This window comes from Anolis sagrei, chromosome 1 (genome assembly GCF_037176765.1).
Source record: "Anolis sagrei isolate rAnoSag1 chromosome 1, rAnoSag1.mat, whole genome shotgun sequence".
In the NCBI taxonomy this organism is placed as follows: Eukaryota; Metazoa; Chordata; class Lepidosauria; order Squamata; family Dactyloidae; genus Anolis; species Anolis sagrei.
The window spans coordinates 68,295,948-68,317,461 of NC_090021.1; the positions used below are offsets into that span (position 1 = coordinate 68,295,948).

The 21,514-nt window shown below is 40.7% G+C and overlaps 1 protein-coding gene across 1 annotated transcript; it reads left to right on the top strand.

The window, feature by feature from the left end:
- The first annotated feature begins 3,863 nt into the window (after nt 1-3,863).
- SOD2 (superoxide dismutase 2) lies at nt 3,864-14,535 on the top strand. The gene is made up of 5 exons (XM_060753663.2): nt 3,864-4,021; nt 5,490-5,692; nt 9,539-9,655; nt 12,587-12,766; nt 13,594-14,535. The coding sequence occupies exons 1-5, from the start codon at nt 3,987-3,989 to the stop codon at nt 13,737-13,739; spliced, it is 681 nt and encodes a 226-aa protein (XP_060609646.2). The 5' UTR covers nt 3,864-3,986; the 3' UTR covers nt 13,740-14,535.
- Nucleotides 14,536-21,514: the final 6,979 nt, after the last annotated feature.

A 21,514-nucleotide genomic window follows, 5' to 3' on the forward strand; every position in this document is an offset into this window, starting at 1 on the left:
TGCATAAGAAAGCACTTAGAGCCTTCTAGATAACATTTTAATGTCTGTGTTAAAGTATATCCAGAAATGACTATCTTTCATCGGCCTGTATGTCTTATGACTCCTGTTTCGGTGGCCAATTTTGTAGATCTATTGCAGATTCAAAATACAGAGGGACAAACTTTCTAGAAACATAAAAAACAACCTCCAGCTGGATAGGATAAGGGAGAGAGTTCGGAGGTATCAAAAGAGCTTTGTCAGATTTTGGGGTTTGTAGAATTCATGTAGTTTGACATCGCTTTAACTACAATGGTTCAATGCTGTGGAATCATGGTACTTGTAGTTTAACAAGTTCTTGAGCCTTCTCGGCCAAATAATGTTGCATCATGAAACTACAACACCCATGATTCCATCACACTTAAAGTGGGATCAAACTGCATTAATTACAGTGCAGATGCACCCTTTGTTCACTGTGCATAGCTTAGTAATAATTGGTACCCTTATGCACCATGATTCTCCCCCATAGATTTTCCATTTCTGATGTATTTTAAGTATTGCGTTTAAGAACATGCTCACATTTTGGCGGGGTATTTTTCTAATTCTTTTGTTAAACCACTGAAAAACTGAACTCTGCTCTTACTTTGACGTCAGTCCCCTAAATCACTCTGAGCATGGGATGGGGTGGAATAATGTCCTTGGATTTGTGGATTTACTTTAGGCCCTCTGGAATAGAAAATATAATCTCAGTACTGATTTGTTTCTTCTATGGGTGTTGAATATTCAGAGATACACATATCCCACTGCTTTCCCACCAGATTTTCATTATGCAGGGAATTTTCTGACAGAACTGCTCCTGTCAGCAGGGAGCAGAAGGCAAGCAAACTCCCCGTGAAACCTCAAAATCTGCTCTGGGAGCAAAGCAGGGCCAGGCCTAGTACTTCCTTTGTGGAAGAAGAGCAAAGAGAATTTTCTATAGATTCCTGTTTTCAAGATGATTAGTGTGGTGTGTAATGGTTTAGGTATAGGACAATGGGAGACCAGGGTTCAAATCTCCACTCAGAAGTGGGAACCTGGTGGATGGCCCTGGGCATGTCACGCTGTCTCAACCTCAGAAAGTGTAGGCAAACCCTATGTGAATAAATTCTGCTAAGAAAGCCCCGCAATAGGGTCACCATAAGTCAGAACTGGCGTGAAGACACATAAATATAACAAGACTTCCATCTTAAAGTTGGCAAGTTAAACGAGACGTGTACAAAAGGGAATCCCAGCAAGGAACTTGGGGGCCAGAGTGGGGTAGGCGGCTGGGAGGGAGAGGGCTCTCCCCAAGTCCTCTCCCTGCCTTTTCCTCCCCTTCTTCTCTTTTGGAGTCAGAAAGTGAAGAAAAGATGGGAAACATTTGGATCCCAAAGGGGCTGGCCTTGATCAGGATGAGATGGTGGACGGGAGAGAAAAAGTGTATCCATTAGACTCCATATTGCCTTCTCCTGATATAAAATCCTACCACTGGAAGAGGCCCCCAGGGGCCATCCAGTCCAACCCTCTGCCATGCAAGAAGGCATAACCAAAGCACTCTTGATAGACAGCCTCTGTGGAAAAGCCTCCAGAGAAGGAGGCTCCACCACAGCTTATGCCACTCTCCAACAGCTCTTACTCTCAAATTTCTTCCTAATCTTTTCAGTTGAATCTCTTTCCCTGCCTTTTAAACCCATTTCTCCCTTGTGCCCTGGTCTCTAGAGCAGCAGAAAGTCAGTCCCCCCCCCCCCCCCCCGCTCCTCCTCCTCAGTGGGACACCCTTTAAACCTTGAAGCATGGTTCACATGTTCCCTCTCTACCTTCTCTTGTCCCAGCTAAACATCCCTCAGGAAGAAAGGAAGGAAAAAAGAAGGGAGGGAGGGAGAGAAGGATGGAAGGGAATGGAGGGAGGAATGAGAAAGAGAAGGGGACGAGGGATGAAAGAGGAAGGAAAGACAAAAGGGTGGAAGGGAAGGAAGGAGTAAGAGGGAGGTAAGGAAGGAAAGTAGGGAGGGAAGGAGGAAGGAAAGAGAGAAGGATAGGATGGTGAGAGAGAGGAGGGCCTGAGAAAAGAGCCCAAGGGGCTGCATCCAGTCTCCAGGCCTGGGTTTGTCTATACCTGCTCTATATCTTCCCTCTAGCCAGCCTGATGGAATTGTTTAGAAGTGCAGGGCTGTCAATGCTTTTTAAGGGCTACGAACATTAAGTTTTGAAGATACTGTTGACAATATTGGTCACTGTTTAGTAGAGAACCCCAAGTGGTGAAACCTTGCTGTTTATTGTTCCGCAAGTTGTCAGATGCATCCATCTCAAATATTCTGTCTCTAATCGCCTTCTTGTTAAACTGCATTAGGGTTGTTAGCCTATCAAAATACTGATGGAGCAGGGCTAACCAGTATTGAGCCCAACCTCCCTGCTTTTATTTCTCCATCAAGCATTACTTTGTTATACTCTCATCCTCCATTTCCAGAAGTCCCTTCCCTGTATGAAATATTAAGCTTATGCATTCTGGCCTTGAGTGAGGGACGATCCAATTCAAGCCTCAACAAGGCACATGGTGTCCCAGGAGGAAGGGCTAAAAGAGCTCTTTTGTAGCTTAGGGAGCAGCCACTAAACTACAAACCCCAGAATTCTGCAGGAGGCAGAAACTGGATTTTAAGTGAATTTTTTCTCTAGTGTCATGACAAATTTATTCTGGATACATTCAACCTGCTTTGTGTTACCCTGTTCCCATATTTCCGCTCCATATAACAATTGTGGTGGATTGCTTTGTTATTTCACTTGCCAACTTAGGTCTTGATCAACAAATGGGCGGGCAAGGTAAAAGGGAGTTAAATTCTTCCTTAGTTCACTCACTAATATATAAAATAGTTGTCAGTTACCACACTCTAAATACCCTTCTGCATTCTTGAAAACCTCTCATCTATGCAATCCCTCTCTTCTTGTAAACATGTATTATTTACTCTTGACTATGAACCATTGCAGTAGCAGAACATATCCACGGAGAACTTGTGTAGATGACTAATACAGAGCAAAACTCTTGTCCACATCTCTCTACATTGGGTTTTAATCAGTGCTTTCTCCTACTTAGTCCTAATTTCCACCTGTTTTGGACCTACAGCTCTTCTGAGGACAGACATTCAAAGTGAGTAGCATTTTCTTTACGTGAGGAAAGACTTCAGAAGTGGAGTCCAACGTGTTGCACAGAAGCGGATTTTAGCCAGGTTCAATGCAAAAGACACATAGGTAAGAGGAAAAAGGAATAGGAAAAACTTTACTCTTATCAGTAGAGGCAAAACATAAACTTGCAGTGTTGCATACAAAAAAAAAAACAGTGCAACAAACTTACATAGTCCTAAGTAACACAGAATAATGCTTCTTCATCTTCATTCAAATGAGAGAGCAAAACATAAACCTTGAGTAAATAGCTATTCTACCATAGCAAAGAGCATAGCAGCATTACAGTATACTGCATTTCCAAACTGTATTCTAAAATTCATACAATTATACCCCATCAGGTGTGGCCCACATTGAATTGCATTATATGGGCCTAAATTGACCATAGAATGTGGTTCCAACCTGCATTATATGGCAGTGTAGATTAGGCCTCTGGGGGACAGAGTCCCTGCTCTGCCATGGAAACCTACTTTTGGGCAAGCCATAGGGTGCACCTACACTGCAGTTTAGGAACGATTTCACTGCCATGGGCCAAATGCTATGGCATCCTGGGAACTGCAGTTTTGCACGGCCTTTAGCCTCCTCTGTGCCCAGGAGTGCCGGCGGCTCACCAAACTACATTTCCCAGGATTCCATAGCATGGAGCCTATTCGGTAGCGCAGCAGCAGCGTCCAATCCTGGACCGGGAGGCAAGCAGGCGCGCGCTCCCCGCCCTCAAAAGGCAGGGCCAGGCGGCAGAGTTGTGCAAGTGGCGGCCTTGGTTTGTTTCTGTCCAGCGGCCCAAAGAGCTCAGCGGTGTCTCTGCTTCGTCTTCTAAAATGCTCTGCCGCTTAGCTTCGCGGAGCAGCCGCAGGTGAGACGGAACCCGGCGGAGTTTCCCTTGGAAGCCCTTGACCGAGCCTGGCCAAGGGCGCCGCGGACGAGGCGGGAGATTAGGAAGAAGGAGGGAGGGAAGGAGGCCCGAGGGGCTGCGCCGCCCTCTATGGCCGGCAGGGGGCGCCCGTGAGGCGGCGTTTTGACTGCCATGGCTCAGGGTTGTGCAATCCTTGGGAGTTCTGACATTACCAAGTCTGCACAGCCCAGGCCTCCATAGTATTGAACCATGGCACTTCAAATGGGTCTCAGGCTGCGTTCATTCTGCAATGAATCTACATAGCCTCCTCTTTTAGGAACCAATGTGAACCGAGTGGCATATGGGGCATTTCTTTAACCACTTGAACAAAAGGGCTTGTTTCCAGTTGCTGGGCCCAATCAGGCGTGCATCTACATAGTCAAATTAATGCAGTTTGACCTCAATTTTGACACCTTAAAGTAGTAGGAACTTAGAATCATAGAGTTGGAAGAGACCTCGTGTGCCATCCAGTCCAACCCCCTGCTAAGAAGCAGGAAAATCGCATCAAAGCACCCCTGACAGATGGCCATCCAGCCTCTGTTTAAAAGCCTCCAAAGAAGGACCCTCCACCACACTCCAGGGCAGAGAGTTCCGCTGCTGAACAGCTCTCACAGTCGAAAATCACATTCAAAGCACCCCTGACAGATGGCCATCCAGCCTCTGTTTAAAAGCCTCCAAAGAAGAACCCTCCATCACACTCCAGGGCAGAGAGTTCCACAGCTGAACAGTTCTAACTAAAATTATTTTTATTGTTACTTTATAACTGTAATTTATCTACTGTCTTTAATTGTAATGCAAATATCTGATATGAAGAATGTATTTTCATTCACTGGACCAAATTTGGCACAAATACCTGAAATGTCCACATTTGAATGCTGGTGGGGTTGGGGCGGGGAATTGATTTTGTCATTTGAGAGTTGCAGTTGCTGGGATTTAAAGTTCCCCTGCCATTAAAGAGCACTCTGAATTCCACCAGTGATGGAATTGAATTAAACTTGGCACACAGAACTCCCTTGACCAACAGAAAATACTGGAAGAGTTTGGTGGGCATTGGCCTTGAGTTTTGGAGTTGTAGTTCAGCTACATCCAGAGAGCACTGTCGACTCAAACAATGATGGATCTGGACCAAACTTGGCACAAATACTCAATATGCCCAAATGTGAAACCTGGTGGGAGTTTGGAGAAAATAGACATGGTCATTTGGGAGTTGTAGTTGCTGGGATGTATAGTTCACCTACAAGCAAAGAGAATTCTGAACCCCACCAATGATAGAATTGGGCCAAACTTCCCATATAGATTCCACATGACCAACAAAAATACTGTGTTTTCTTATTGTCTTTAGTGACCCCTCTGACACCCACCTCACGACCCCCAGGTTGAGGAACGCTCGAATAGGCCAATGTTTTCACTGTTTTGTGCCCTCTTCCAGAAATGCCATTCAACTCCTTGCATCACTCGGCTGCCTGGCCTCCCGACAGAAGCACACTCTTCCTGACTTGCCTTATGATTATGGTGCACTTCAACCCCATATTAGTGCAGAAATAATGCAGCTTCACCACAGCAAACATCATGCCACATATGTAAATAATCTGAATGTTGCTGAAGAAAAATACAAAGAGGCCTTGGCAAAAGGTATGTTCGTGAAGGTGATGCCTAGCAAAACTGCTGCTGCATACCTATCATTGTGTGCACATATGTTTTCTCTTGGGCTAAAGTTAACAGTCACTTGTGTTACGGTACTTTTTCAATGTGCTTGTAAAATGTACAACCTTAAGGTACGCTTCAGGCTCCAAATACCATACCACAAAAGCTCCTATCGTTTATCCGTAGTATACTATTTGAGGACTATGAAGATGTCTGTACTGAAAGCTTTGTATCATTGTGACTTATTGTTATGGCATGTTTTGAAGAAAAAGTTATCTCTTAAGGAGGATTATTTTATAAGAACACTTGAGTTGCGTAAGTCTGGAGTGAAAACATTGACTCTTTCGCCATAAGACAATAATCTAGAATTCTATAGGATTGCTGGCTTTTCATGAGCAAACATTGTTTGGTGCTCCCACATGCAGCCGTAGCAGCTAAACAAGCTTTATTGTACGGTGGGTCTGCTGCATTGGCAGGCACCAAGCCGTTTACTGTCTTGCTCATTCTGTCTATCACCTTGGGGATAACAAGCACTGGTGTTGCTATATCACTGCCCTTCTAAAATATGGTCTAATACAGGGGTCCTCAAACTAAGGCCCGGGGGCCAGATGCGGCCCTCCAAGGTCATTTACCCGGCCCTCGCACAGGGTCAACCTAAGTCTGAAATGACCTGAAAGCACACAACAACAACAATCCTATCTCATCAGCCAAAAGCAAGTCCACACTTCCCATTAAAATACTAATACGTTTATATTTGTTAAAATTGTTCTTAATTTTAATTATTGTATTGTTTTTAAGTGTTTTTTGCACTACAAATAAGATATGTGCAGTGTGCATAGGAATTCATTCATGTTTTTTTTTTCAAATAATAATCTGGCCCTCCAACAGTTTGAGGGATTGTGACCTGGCCCTCTGTTTACAAAGTTTGAGGACCCCTGGTCTAATACATTGTCAATGAAAACACTGGGCTTTGTTATTTTGGAGTTTTGGGATATAGTTGGCAATCTATATCCACGGCTGTTACTTTCATGGAGTCATTCATCCGTGGCTTGAAAATATTTTTAACATTCCAAAAAGCAAACCCTGATTTTACCATTTTAAATTTGGGACACCATTTTACTACAGATTATATATAATGGGACTTGAGCAACCACAACTTTTGGTATCCATAGGGGTCCTAGGACCAAGCCCTAGCAGATATGAAGAGCCCATTGTGGATATGCATTTTAACTTGACTGTTTCAGGCTTGAACACATTGTTGGTCCTCTTTAAATTCCATGCTCTAGTCATATCCTGTTTAGACTACTGCAACGCTCTCTACGTGGGGTTGCCTCTGAAGACTGCTCGGAAGCTTCAAATGGTCCAACGATCGGCAGCCAGGATGCTAACAGGAGCGGCACTCAGGGAGCATACCACTCCACTGCTGCGCCAGCTCCACTGGCTGCCAATTTGCTACCAGGCACAATGTGCTGGCTTTAACCTTTAAAGCCCTAAACGGTTCTGGCCTGACCTACCTGTCCGAACGCGTCTCCTCCTATGAACCAGTTAGGACATTAAGATCGTCTGGGGAGGCCCTGCTCTCGATCCCGCCGGCTTCACAAGCACGCCTGGCGGGGACGAGAGACAGGGCCTTCTCAGTGGTGGCCCCTCGGCTGTGGAACGCCCTTCCTGCAGATATTAGATCGACCCCCTCCTTGCTGGCATTCCGGAGGAAAGTAAAGACCTGGCTGTTCGAACAGGCATTTGACTGAGCAGTGTGATTGATTGACTGATTATCGGAACACGGAATATCGGATAACGAGTTTGGATTCTGATTTCATTGATGAGACCTGATGGATTTGTTATATTGATGTAGTGATGTATTGATATTGATGTTTAATGATTTGTGATGCTATTGCTTTTAAATGCTTAATGATTTTGTATTGTGTATACCTAAATTGTTGTAAACCGCTCTGAGTCGCCTAAGGGCTGAGAAGAGCGGTATACAAATAAAGTAAATAAATAAATAAATAAATATTTAATGATGGCTCGTTCATGGTTGTAACCTAATTTACTTAACAAGTTTTCAAAGGCACTGGCTATGGAATTTTTAGAGAGCTATTTAGTTATGTAAGCCCTGAAAAGAAAGGAAGATATAGAGATAGATAGATAGATAAGATTACTGGAGTGCCAAAATAAGACTTTCTTAAAGGTGTACTCATTTTTTCTTTGTAAATGTTCCATGTAACCTGTGTGGAGAAAACAGAAAAAGGGTGGAAAAGTACAGTTATTCTGCTTAATAATTAGCTCAGGGCAGGAGTGTGTTTTTTCCCCCTGCGGGTGGCTCCTAGATAAGCAAATAGCTGTCCGCACCCTCATTTTAGGATGTTACCAAAGCAAATTCTTGAGTGCCTGCAATAAATATGTTGCCTAACACTCAAACTACCTGAAATAAAAAACCAACAGCACAAAGCAAATCTTACAGAAATTGATAATTAGCCCAATATATTTCCAGTTGCATTCAGTTTTTCATCAGGAGTAAGTGCCTTTACTATCTAGAAACGTTTTTGTATATATATGGAAGAAAACGATCAGAGATAGATCATCTCACTTTGGTCTTCCCATAACTGTCACCAAATAGTAAGCATTTCAGAGCTTTCTATTCCAGCTGGTTATCCCTATTTCTTTTGCGAAATATCTTACATTGTAATTCTCAGTAAATGCTGCATATCTTTGTTAATCTCAGTAAGGGAAAATAGCAATATACCAGATCCACTGAGTAGAAATCACTTGATAAGTGTACCACTGATCTTACTCTTGTTGGGACAACGGTTTGATTTAGACTTGGTGGAAAATAATTAAGTCTGAAGATGTTTGTAAAAAACAAACAAGCAAGCAAGTCTGGTCCGTTTTGAAATGCACACGGAGTACTGTTACTTTTTAAATAACTAAGCCACCTTGGATTTTTTTTTTAATTAGTGGGAGGCTTACATTGTTTGGGTCCAACTTATCTTCGAGACTGCATCTCCCCCTATGAACCTGTGCGGGCTCTAAGATCTGCCAGGGAGGCCCTCCTCTCAGTTCCAACCGTCTCAAGCATGGTTGGTGGGGACGAGGGAGAGGGCCTTCTTGGTGGTGGCCCCTCGGCTTTGGAATACCCTCCCCAGTGCAATTAGGCTAGCCCCCACACTCCAGTGTTTTCAGATAAATTTAAAAACATGGCTCTTCAAGCAGGCCTTCGAGCATGATTAAACATCAGTTAATACTGAGGACCAAGCGAATTGTTTGACTACTGCACTTTATGTGACTGACATTGATATGGCCGTATTTTATATGCTAATTTGATATATATTTGTTTATGTAAATTGACATTGTTATATGTATTTTGCTGTACCTTGTGTATTCTGTTGCACTACTACGTACGTTTATAAACCACCCTGAGTCCCTTTAGGGAGATGTTGGTGGGATATAAATAAAGTTTATTATTATTATTATTATTATTATTATTATTACTATTATACAAATATTTAAAAATACTAAAACTAGAAGAAAGTTGGATATGCCCCTTTCTAAAAGAAGATGACTTCTGACCTCACAACCTCTGAGGATTCCTGCCATAGATGCAGGTGAAATGTCAGGAGAGAATGCTTCTAGAACATGGTCATACAGCCCGAAAAATCGACAACAATCCTATGTTTATAATTTGTCAACAAAGGCATGTTTCTCTATAAGCTATAATCAATCTGTTTTCTTATTTAGTAATATTAAATAAGTGTTTCAAGTAACAGCACCATGTTTTTATGCCCGGGTTTACCTTAGTTTTCCAGGGAATTTCTCTGTTCTTTGCACCTACAGGTGATGTGACTGCTCAGGTATCTCTTCAGCCGGCTCTGAAGTTCAATGGCGGAGGTCATATTAATCACACTATCTTTTGGACAAACCTTTCTCCCAATGGTGGAGGGGAACCTACAGGTCTGTAATCAAAATGACTCAAGTATTATGGATTCTGCTAAGTCAAGCTTTTGTTCTGTTGCAGATACGTTTTTATTTTGTTTTCAAAAAAGAGAAAAAATACTCAAACAATTAAAAAGGGAAAAAAGAAGGGGAACTTCATAGGATATACTATGTAAGTTATGGAGTTACTTTTTCTGACACAGGGAGACCTCTGCTGGCTTTAAAGGAAAAGGCATTTGTGGTACCAGTGGAAGCATTTTTCCCAATGGCTATTACTGATGCTGGGTGAAAGGCCCCTTCTTGTTGGGCTTATGACTGGGGAAAAAGGACTAGTGCTTACCTATCTGTACATACTGCAGTCTAAATGAATTGTACCTTAGATATTTTATTCATTCTTTATCTTTGTATATTTCCAAGCAACATTTGTTTTAGCCGCTGCATCATTGTGATGAGCAGCTTAAAAAGTCAATGTGATTCTAGGATGCATCAAAAATATATAATGTCAAGATCTAGGGAAGTCATAGTCCCACTCTATTCTGTATTGTTCAGACTTCACTTGGAATACTGTGTCCAGCTCTGTGCACTACAGTTAAAGAATATTGATAAGGTGTAAGATGTCTAGAGGAGTGCGAACAAAATTATCAAAGGTTTAGAAGCCAAGCCCTATGAGGAGTGTCTGAGATAGCTGTATATGTTTAGCTTGGAGAAAAGATGGCTGAGAAGGGACATGATAGCCATGTTTAAGTATTTGAAAGGATGTCACATTGAGGAGGGGCAAACTTGTTTTCTACTGCCCTGAAGACTAGGATTCAGAGCAATGAATTCACATTGCAGGAAAAGAGATTCTACCTAAACATTAGGAAGAAGTTCTTGATGGTAAGAGCAGTTTGACAGTGGAACTCACTGCTTTGGAGTGTGGTGGATGCTCTTTTGTAGTAAGTTTTTAAGCAGAGGTTGGATGGCCATCTGTCAGGGTTGCTAGTGTGTTCCTGTATGACGGGGTTGGACTGGATGATCCTTGGGGTCTCTTCCAGCTCTGTGATTCTGTGATTTTTAGTGACATATATTCTTAAGTCTCTAGCTTGTGCTAGAGAATTAAGAATCTTAAGAGACTTAAGAAACCCAATCATGATATGTGTGTGTGGCTTTACGTTTCCATGGTTCTTTAGATTCGAACAACTTATACTTATTTATTATTTATTTATAGTATTTGTATACTGCCTTTCTCACCCCTGGGGGGACTCAAAGCGGTTTACACATAAATAATGGCAAAATTCAATGCCTTACGTTGGGCACCGATACAATGCCAATTCAAACAATTACAATAGTAAAACCACAATTAAACATAAATCGCAATTACAACAATACATCAAAAAGCATTAAAACAATAATACTTGTTCTCATCTGTTTTAATACTTTAACAATAAAAAAGCCTCAAATTGGTTTACAAAATAAAAGCAACAGTAAATTAAATATAAATACCGTTAACTAAAACAGGAACACCGCAATTCTTTTAAAATATATATTTACAAGTTTTCCTGTTCCAGAAATCTAAAAGATTCTGAAACTTTTTGCCACTGAAGTTACTTCTGTCTTTGGAGAAAAGGGCCTTGTTCCACATTCAGTACCCACTGAATTTATCTGAAGGAGCTCCCTCATTGTCAGAAATTTGAAATCTGAAAGCATAAAGGGAAGCGGGGAGGATGGTGGGTCCTGCAGATTGACTTTAAAAGTCCATTTAAAAGCAAACATAAGAAAAAGGAGAAGTGCAAGTGTATCCTGTTGCTATTTATTTATTTATCTACCATATTTGTACCCTTCCCTTCTCACCCCTAAGAGAACTCAAGGTGGCTTTACACATAGACAACAATTCAATGCAGTGCTATGGCTTGGGCAATGTTGGAAAGTCCCAACTTCCTGGCCACTCTCCATCCTGGTCAAGGGTGGAGGCAAGGGCCTTGGAAAACAGGACAAAAAGGGTAAGTGCAGCATGAACTGGCCAGGCAACTGGAGCTTTCCAACATTCCAACATTCCCCAAGCATTTCAGTCCAGGCATTTTGGATAAAGAAGACTCAACCAGTGTCAGACGTTACGAATGGAGGAAAGTTAGATTGAACTATGTGGCAAGTGACTGTTTACTGCAATGTAAACTGCAGTATACTAGACTGTTGTGCTCCAGATCCTTTTGACAATATCTTCCATTTTCCCTAGCCAGCATTACCAATGGTTATAAGAGCAGGCAAGATTACATGTTCAGGATTAGTGCAGATGTGGTGCTGGGCACACACTTGGTTGTGGTTAAGCCTGATAAGTAATGGATGAGATGAATTGTAGGGTGGAGCATAGTGGAAATTGTTTAAGCATTGGAATGCTGGCTAACCCATTTGTATTCTATGACAGCTATGATGCATCTTAAATGAAGCACCAGTGTCAGCCATTCTTAATGTATTGTTTCTTAATTTTTCTTTTAGGGTGTATATTGTAATGTTTACTCATGTTTTAGTTCTTTATGTCTTGGTGGATTGTTCCTGTTTCATTTTTATTTCAATGCTCAATTCCTTCATTGTAAGTTTACTGTTGTTACAGTGCATTATCCTGTATTGTTTTGATGTGTTTGTACCCATTTCGAGGCATTGAATATTTGCCTTTTTATGTGTAAACCATTCTGAGTCCCTCCAGGGAGAGAGGGTGTATTATTATTATTATTATTATTATTATTATTATTGACATAAAAACACAGTATGTCACAGCAAATGAGATCTATATACTGGATGATGATGATGATAATGATGATAATGATGATGATGATGATGATTATTGCCTTCTCCCCTTTGTATAGAAGACAATCAAGAGTTTTGTTATCTGTACCTAACCTGTTCAACCTCTTGAGGAAATAGCAGAGGAAAAACTAACTCTGTTTTGTATTTGTGTGATTTTTTTTGTTTAAGGGGAGCTAATGGAAGCAATTAAACGTGATTTTGGCTCCTTTGCAAACTTCAAGGAGAAATTAACCACCGTCTCAGTTGGTGTCCAAGGATCGGGTTGGGGATGGCTTGGTTTTAACAAAGAACAAGGTCGACTGCAGGTTTCTGCTTGCTCCAATCAGGATCCTCTCCAAGGAACCACTGGTGAGTTTTTGAAACCTTGCCAAAATGGAAAGATACTGCTTGTCTTATGCAGTTGGAAATTATCAAGATGAAGTGCCCTTTTTGGCCCCAGCCATTAGCCATTAATTCATCTCTCTGGCTCCTGAGAACTCAGCAAACATTTCCCACAAACTTCTAAGCTCCAAAGGCTAGAATTCTTTGTTGTAATAAAAGTGAGAGTTTTCAGAGAGTTGGATTATGTATCTAGCATTTATTGAGCTTTACCTATCTATTGAGCACTTTTTTGCCCTGCGCTGTGATACTCCTCACTTCCCTAAATAATTGTAGAAGCACCTACATGTCAGCAAATACATTATTTGAGACTTAAAACCAGGAAGCTGCCTATTAGTAAAGGTAAAGGTTTCCCCTTGACATTAAGTCTAGTTGTGTCCGACTTTGGGGGATGGTGCTTATCTCCATTTCTAAGCTGAAGAACCGGCATTGTCCGTAGATGCCTCCAAGGTCATGTGGCCGGCATGACTGCATGGAGCGCTGTTAACTTCCTTCTGGAGCAGTACCTATTAATCTACTCACATTTGCATGTTTCCGAACTGCTAGATTGGTAGAAGTTAGGGCTAACAGTGGGGGCTTAACCCACTGAGTCACCAGGGGCTCCGGGTCTAGTTCTTAAGTCTAGTACTTAATCCTATTAAGAACTGATAGTCAGGAATTCATATTTTTTAAAGCCTGTGAACAAAATAGCACTCTTTGTTGGTGTCAAATGTCATGTAGTAATCATTTGAAGAAAATACTGTAATAACTTGTTTAATCCTCGTTTTACGGTCGTCATATTTCTTCTTTTTTTCTAGGTCTTATTCCCTTGCTAGGAATTGATGTGTGGGAACATGCATATTATCTTCAGTATAAAAATGTTAGACCTGACTATCTCAAAGCTATTTGGAATGTGATCAACTGGGAAAACGTATCTTCAAGATATGCAGCTTGCAAAAAGTAGGGTAAAATTCTTATACAGACTCAAACAAGAACCTTCATGTTCCTTGGATCATTTTTGTACAACCTCTAACACTTGGCTTGGTAATTCCTCCACCACTGAAAATATAGCACATCAAATAAAAGGGTTTTGGTTTTTTTTGCCATTAAGTTAAACGTTTGTCTAATTTGGTGAAAGTTAACAAAGTGTAGGTCTTAAAAGTGCTAAGCTGCTCTCTGAAATGGTAATAATTTATTCGGTGCTATGAAAGAACATGATTTTTGAAAACATCCGGATTGCAGTTGAAAACTTTCTTGTAAGTTTGATTATTCCTTCAAACGTGTTTCTTGTGCTGCAAAGACCGAGCTAGGCATACCAAATTTAAGAGCAGGATCTGAGACATATTAATAGCACTTCAAGAGCATTTTGTAACCTAAATTTCCTGAAAACTGTTGTATATCATTGTGGACATGCTGGGTGGGTAAAAGGCAGTATTAAAGACAGGAATTTGTTTAAACACAATAGAAACATTTTGAATGTATCTCACAGCTGTTAAAGGCTGGCAAGTTAGCTTTCATGAAATCTGTTAAAATAGGGAAAGTCATGATCAGAGAAATTGCACCAAATGAATAGATTATGTGATTTGTGCTTGGCTTATTCATTATTTGTGTAGTATCTATTTAGGGCTATTTTTGTAGTGTACTATTAATGGATGATAACCAGATTGTTTTCTGAGACTGGTCTGTAATGGCTTCCTTTTTTTGCACTACGATGTTTGATTTTTGTTCTCAAAATAAAATCTAAAATGGATTCAACCTCATTATTAACTATGGGTATGATTTTAATTGTAACAGTATTTGAAAATACAATACCTTAAATGTTATAGTAGGAGTTGTCGTCCTGCAATGATACCTTGTATTTTCAGAAATGTTTGATAGTTGATATGAGCTATCTGATTCTTACTGTACTTGATGAAAAATGGTTTTACATAACAGCAGTGAGCTTGCTGTGTTGGCAAAGGCTTTCATAGCTGGAATCACTAGGTTGCTGTGTGTTTTCCAGGCTTCATGGCCTTGTTCCAGAAGCACTCTCTCCTGACGTTTCACCCACATCTATGGCAGACATCCTCAGAGGTGGTGATGTCTGTTGGAAACTGTTGGAAACTAGGCAATTGGACTTTTTACTACCAGTATTTAAAAACTCTAAATAAAGTAAATAAAGACAACACTCAAAAAATGGGAATTCCAGACAGGAAATAATCAGGGCCAGTTAACACCTCCCAAAAAATTATTCCCCCAGGCAGGAAGCAGCTAGGTGTTGAAGCTACAAGGACATTCAATTCTAATCAAGGTGGCCAATTGCTACATTTACACTTGCCTCCAGAAGACAAGAGTTTTTTTCTCACACCCTGGACATTCCACAGATATATAAATCCCACTTGCCTAGTTTTCAACACACCTCACAACCTCTGAGGATGCCTGCCATAGATGTGGGTGAAACATCAGGAGGGAATGCTTCTGGAACATGGCTATACAGCCCTGAAAGTGAGTTAGAAAATTCTTTGCAGTGCGAGTTCTCCACGTGTAAAACATGGACTTTTATTATATGTTAATACTAAGTCTCTTATTATACGGTCACAGATCAGAAGTTCAAAACATTAAAAGCAGAAAGTCCAGGATATGCAACCATCCTGGTTGACTTCATCTAACTCAGTCTCTTCGTTGTCCAGCAGATGGAGCTCCCATACCACAATCTGGCTTCTGCCGAAGTCTTGCGGCACCTTAAGAACACAATTGTTATGCTGGTTTTGCATGGTGATCAATTTGTTTTGGAGAGTATCTCTTCCAAAATGTTTTGGGCACAATTACCTTAACTTTATTTGGTTGCACCTTGGTGTTCCATGTTGGCTTTTGCAGTGCCTCCAAAACCAGGGGTGTATTCATACTACACAATTACAGTGCTTTCATACCACTTTAAGTTTCCTACTTCCTTATTGCAGAATGCTGGGATTGATCGTTTGGTGAGATACTTCACACTCTGCTAGTGAGTTGTAATGCTGAAATTCCAGAAAGGAGTGCAAGACTGGTGATTCTTAAGTTGTTTGTTTGGGGGTGGGGGTAGCATTTTTAATGTGCTGGGAGCTCATATATTTGTGCAAATTCTCTGCAATTGTTTCTTTTCTGGAAACTGGATCATAGACCATTATTTTGAGTACCTTGAAAGTACCTCCCATAATTGCAAATTCCAGGAAACCATAGGATTAAACCATTGTGATTACAGTACTATCAAAGCATTGTAATTGTGCAGTGTGGATATACCTTGTAATGCTACTTCTGGTTTTATTCATTTGGGGGCATTTTGGCATGATATTTTCCCCACTGTAGCTATCATCTCATACTCTAGGATGTATGGTAAGGAGTAACTGAAACTGCATACTGTAGTTGTGTATTTTGAAGACAAGTACTCAAAATGAAGAAAACACATAAGCAGCAAATGCTTATTATCCTTGTGTAGATGCTACAACACTGGAAGTTTGTTCTGTAACAGGTGAGGGAGCATCCAGCCCTTAGCAAGCTGCAGAGTGCCTTCAGATATACCTCTTACTTACTCACAAGGTTGTACTAGCCTTCCAAGAAGCAGGGATTCTTCAATTTTATGCAGTGATCTCAAGCATCCAATATCCTCAACTTGCTTATGTGAAGAAAGCCTTTGTATGGCTCAGACAGGCACCACAAGACCTGATGATACAGAGAATACTGGTGCAAAAGGATCCATTATCTCTAACAGAAGACTTTTCCTACTGCCTTCCACTGTAACAAGCATTATAGTCTTTTCCAAGGGGCCACATCCTCTTGTGTCTAAAGTAGACCAGTCATCTTGGTTTCTATTACTTAATTACACTAGAGAATGAATCCACTTTAAATCCAGTTTCTGCCTCCTGCAGAATTCTGGGGTTTGTAGTTTATTGAGGCTGTTAAAACCACCTCCCTAAACTATGAACCCCAGAATTCTGCAGGAAGCAGCAACTGGATTTAAAGTGGGTTGCTGTGTGTTTTCCGGGCTGTACGGCCATGTTCAAGAAGCATTATCTCCTGACATTTTGCCTGCCTCACAACCTCTGAGGATGCCTGCCTTGGATGCAGGCAAAATGTCAGGAGAGAATGCTTCTGGAACATGTCCATATAGCCCGGAAAACACACAACAACCCATGATCATGGCGATGAAAGTATTCGACAATACTTTCTATAGTGGGATGGGCCCTTTAGTGAGAGTTCATGCCTGATTTTCTTTAAAACCCATTCATTTTGTCTTGTTTTAGAAGGCTTTGTGGTCTGAAGGGCTCTCCCACATGACTTTGGTATTTAATGATAAATGCTTATAGTTGGCCCTGAGGCTATAGAATGTTTTAAATACCTGCTTCGGCTGGTGGAAAGAGGCCAGACCTCAGAGAGTAAGATACAACCTCCCACTTTCCAGATTTCCCACTTTCCATGATATCAGAGCTCGATTGTCAATAGAGACAACAGCTCTGCATATGTGGGGAGACACTGGGGTTTGTGTTGTTGCAGTTGTTTTTGCATTCAAGTCATAGCCAATTTATGGCAATCCTAAGGCGGTTTTCTTGGCAAGGGAGCTTGTCTTTGCCTTCCTCTGACTGTAACTTCTCCAAGTTCACCCATCTCCAGTGTTGTCATCTGGCACTCAAACTACAGCACCATGCTGCTTCTCTTTTGGGGATCCACAACTTTCTTGTTTTCCTGAGGCAGTTTTGTAACTCACCTCTGAGTTACACCTCTGACCTCACCTCTGAGGAAGCTTGCCATAGATGCAGGCGAAACGTCAGGAGAAATGCCTCTAGAACATGGCCATATAGCCCGAAAAAACCCACAAGAACTGAGTTTTGTAACTGCTAATGTGGAGGGCTGCTGAGATCTTATTTCTTCGTCTTCATTGTCATCTTTTGAGCTGTCATAGAGATTTTTCTTCCCATGGAAAGGAGATAATAAGTGGCTTCAAGAAAGGAGATGAAGCAAAGAAAAGCAGGACAGTTCCATCTCTTCTTAATCTGTAGCAGTTCCCAACTCCGATCTCTCAAAAGAAAGGATTGCTCTGACCACCAAGTTTTACACTGAGTTTACATGTGTGTATTGGTTTGTGCATAGCAACTTAATAATATTCACATTGTCTCAGATGTTATCCTGGGAGTCATAGATGCCGATAAAAATGTGTTGCTTCAGGAAATAATGCTCCTAGCCAAAAAAACCAAAACAAAAACAAAACCACAAAGTATGGGGAGGAGAAAGGTACATTATATTACCAAATATGTGGAATGGTACCAGTAGAGGGAGATCTTTCTCTATATTATCTTCTATTCAGGTATCTAAGAATATTTTCACATTGCAAGACCAGAAGAAACTTGGGTTATTCAAGAAAGACAATTTTTCAGCTTTTAAAAATGCTAACCCTCATCTGGATGTTGTCATGAACATCAAGGTAGGCACTGCCTAGAAGTCTTGCTGTCTTAGATTGGACAATTTCGTGGATGTTAGGGGCAACAATGCTGACGTCCAACCGGTCTCAGAGTATCTATGGGGCTGTCTACATAAACTAAGAAAGTAATACCTTGTAGACACACTGATCTTGACACACAGCATACTTGACGATTCATTTGCAAGGTATTCCTTTGGGTTTAAATTGTTCCAAAAACTGGCCTTTTATTTCAGTAGTGTAATATACTGACACTCACATATTTCTGTTAAGCATTTGTGCAATAATTATACTGATACTTACATATTAACATATTATTTCACAAATGCTTCAGAAAATATATTTATTTGTATATATGATGGAAAAAATAAGATAAATGGAGTTTCCATAGTGCAACACTTATACTGATACATACCTATCAACATATTATTGCACAACTGCTTAACAGAAAATACATTTGTATATATGATGGAAAAAAACAAAAAGAGAAGTTGAGTGTCCATGGTGGTTTAAATGAAAATATTGTGAAGGATTGGAAATATAGACCACCTTCTAACAGACAAATGAGTTGGCTAGGGAGAAAATGTATGGTCACTACAGGGCCAAGTTAGATTGGCAAAGTGCATGCCAAACAGATTGTTTTGATCAGTGTGGCCAAACCCTACCTGTCTATAAATGAGTTTCCAGGAAGGGCGAGAAAGGATTTAGTTGCATTTACAGCTTTTTGTTAGACTTTCCATAAGCAAATGATTGATCCCAGTGTGAGCAGAATGTTGAGTTGGACAGGATTTTGACCTTGTCCACGATGGCTTTTTGTATGTTCTTCATCAGTATTAGATGAGAAAAGATAAATGGAATAAGACAGTATGCACTTACTAAAAACGATTTACTTAGATAAAACAAGTATTGTTTCAATAGAACAGTGCAGGACTTGCTCTGTAACTCGATATTTATGCTAACCCTCAGGCACTTTTAACACTACACCATTATAGCATAAGGACTGTGGATACAGTTTAGGAAATCCTGGGAAATGTAGTATATAGGGAGGGGATCTGGCTGAGAGCACTAATGTTTCACCAATGTACAAACCTAAGGATTCTTTGAGATGTTTCCATGGATGCATCACAGTGTTGTGTAGACTTATGTGAAAGGGCTCAAGGTGCTATCCTTAGCATAATAACTCACTGTTCAAGAGCTGCATCCAGGTGTATGTAGTCTATGTGTACTATGTTATGGACAGGCAGTATTGTATGTGTTGCTTTTAAAATGAAAATGGATGAACCAAACATATCCCATCTCAGCAAATCAGTATATGTGGCCTTAAAAAAGTAAATCAGGGAATCCTCTCTTATACTGCCATATTCCATCAATTCTAGGAAGCCATCAGTTCTAAAGGGCCCACTAATTTCAGTAGTAATTGCTTATGATACTGTTGTGATAACCTGTATTATGTAAACCGCATTGAGTCGCCTAATTGGGCTGAAAAATGCGGTATAGAAATAAAGCAAATAAATAATAAATAAATAATAGTATTAACAGATGAAAAATCTTATTTAAATACATTAAAAGCACCTGTAGTTCTATGGAGCCCCCGGTGGCGCAGTGGGTTAAACCCCTGTGCTGGCAGGAACAGGTCGTAGGTTCGACTCCAGGGAGAGGCGGATGAGCTCCCTCTATCAGCTCCAGCTCCTCATGCGGGGACATGAGAGAAGCCTCCCACATGGATGATAAAAACATCAAATCATCCAGGTGCCCCCTGGGCAACGTGCTTGCAGACGGCCAATTCTCTCACACCAGAAGCGACTTGCAGTTTCTCAGGTCGCTCTAGACAACCAAAAAAAAAAAAAAAAAAAACACCCCACCAAACTGTAGTTCTAAGATATACCCCCTTTTTTGAGATGTTTATATGTGTTGACATGTGTTGTAGAATTGATGAAATACAGTATTCCCAGCAAAATGACAAAAAGAGGCCTAATACTGCACTTCCTCTGACCCAGGCAACACTGAACATGGCAACCCTCCCATGGCTTTAAATCAACCCTGCCATATGGTGACCCAATCCTGTGGTTTTCTTAGCAAGATTGATTCAGAGCAGGTTGCCATTACCTTTCTAGGGCACATACTTTTTCTGAAAACATGCATTCAGATATTTCTGAACATATAATTCTGATCAAATTACATACAGACTTCCTCCTCCAACAATAACAGGTAGTTCTTTCTGTTAATTCTATTAATTTAGTTGCCTTTGAAAACCATATACCTAAAGCCCCTTTTTATTTTTATACACTGCTAACTATGCAGGTTTGCAAAGGATATAGAAAAGCTGAAAAAAAACTAAAGGAAGGAATACCTTTAAAATGCATTTATGAGCCAAACATTTGGGAGAGAAAGATTGAGACCATTTGCAAAGCTGGTTTTGTCACCTCCCCAAACAAAATAGGCGTAATTCCCCTGCCCCTAACATTTGTGCGATCACATCTTTCAAAAACAAAACAGGGTATGCAAGCTCGGACTCTCCAAATGTTTTGGGTCCTAACTTCTCAAAGAACAAACTGAGAGCCTTTCCCTCTCAAATAAAACTTCTTCCCCCCCCCCCCCAATTAAATTTGCCTTCAGGGCCCAAATTTGTAGCATTCTAATAACTTAAAAATTTAGATGAACAATTGGAAATTAAGTTTTGGCATCTGAATGAATGAGGAAAGCAAACTTACTGAGAAAACAAGAACACAGAAAATGAAAAATTCTGGGTGTGAACCATTTGTACCTTACCCTCTGCAGTGGTAGAAAATTTGGTCTTGCCTGGTTATTTGCCATTAGCTGCCAAGAGAATTCTGAAAAATTGAGATATATATTATTTATTTATTTACTATATTTCTCGCTCTCTCTCGCCCTGCAGGGGACTAAGAGCGACTTACAGTATGGCAATATTCAATGCTGCATATTCAACAACAAACAATACAAAACATCACGTAGCAATAAAACAATAAAAAAACATAAATATCATAAAATGTTAAAACATATATATATAGTGCTAAAGTTGTCATTTGTGTGCTACATTGTGCTGATTCCGCATTGCTCTACCCAAATGCCTGATTCCAAAGCCAGGTCTTCACTTTTTTCCTGAAGACAGGAGAGAGGGGGCCAGTCTGATATCACTGGAGAAGGAGTTCCACAACTGAGGGGCCACCACTGAGAAGGCCCTGTTCCTTGTCTCCACTTGTTGCACTTGCAATAGGGTTGGGACCAAGAGCAGGATCTCCCCTGCAGATCTTAACTCTCTAACCAGTTCATAGGGAGAGATACATTCAGAC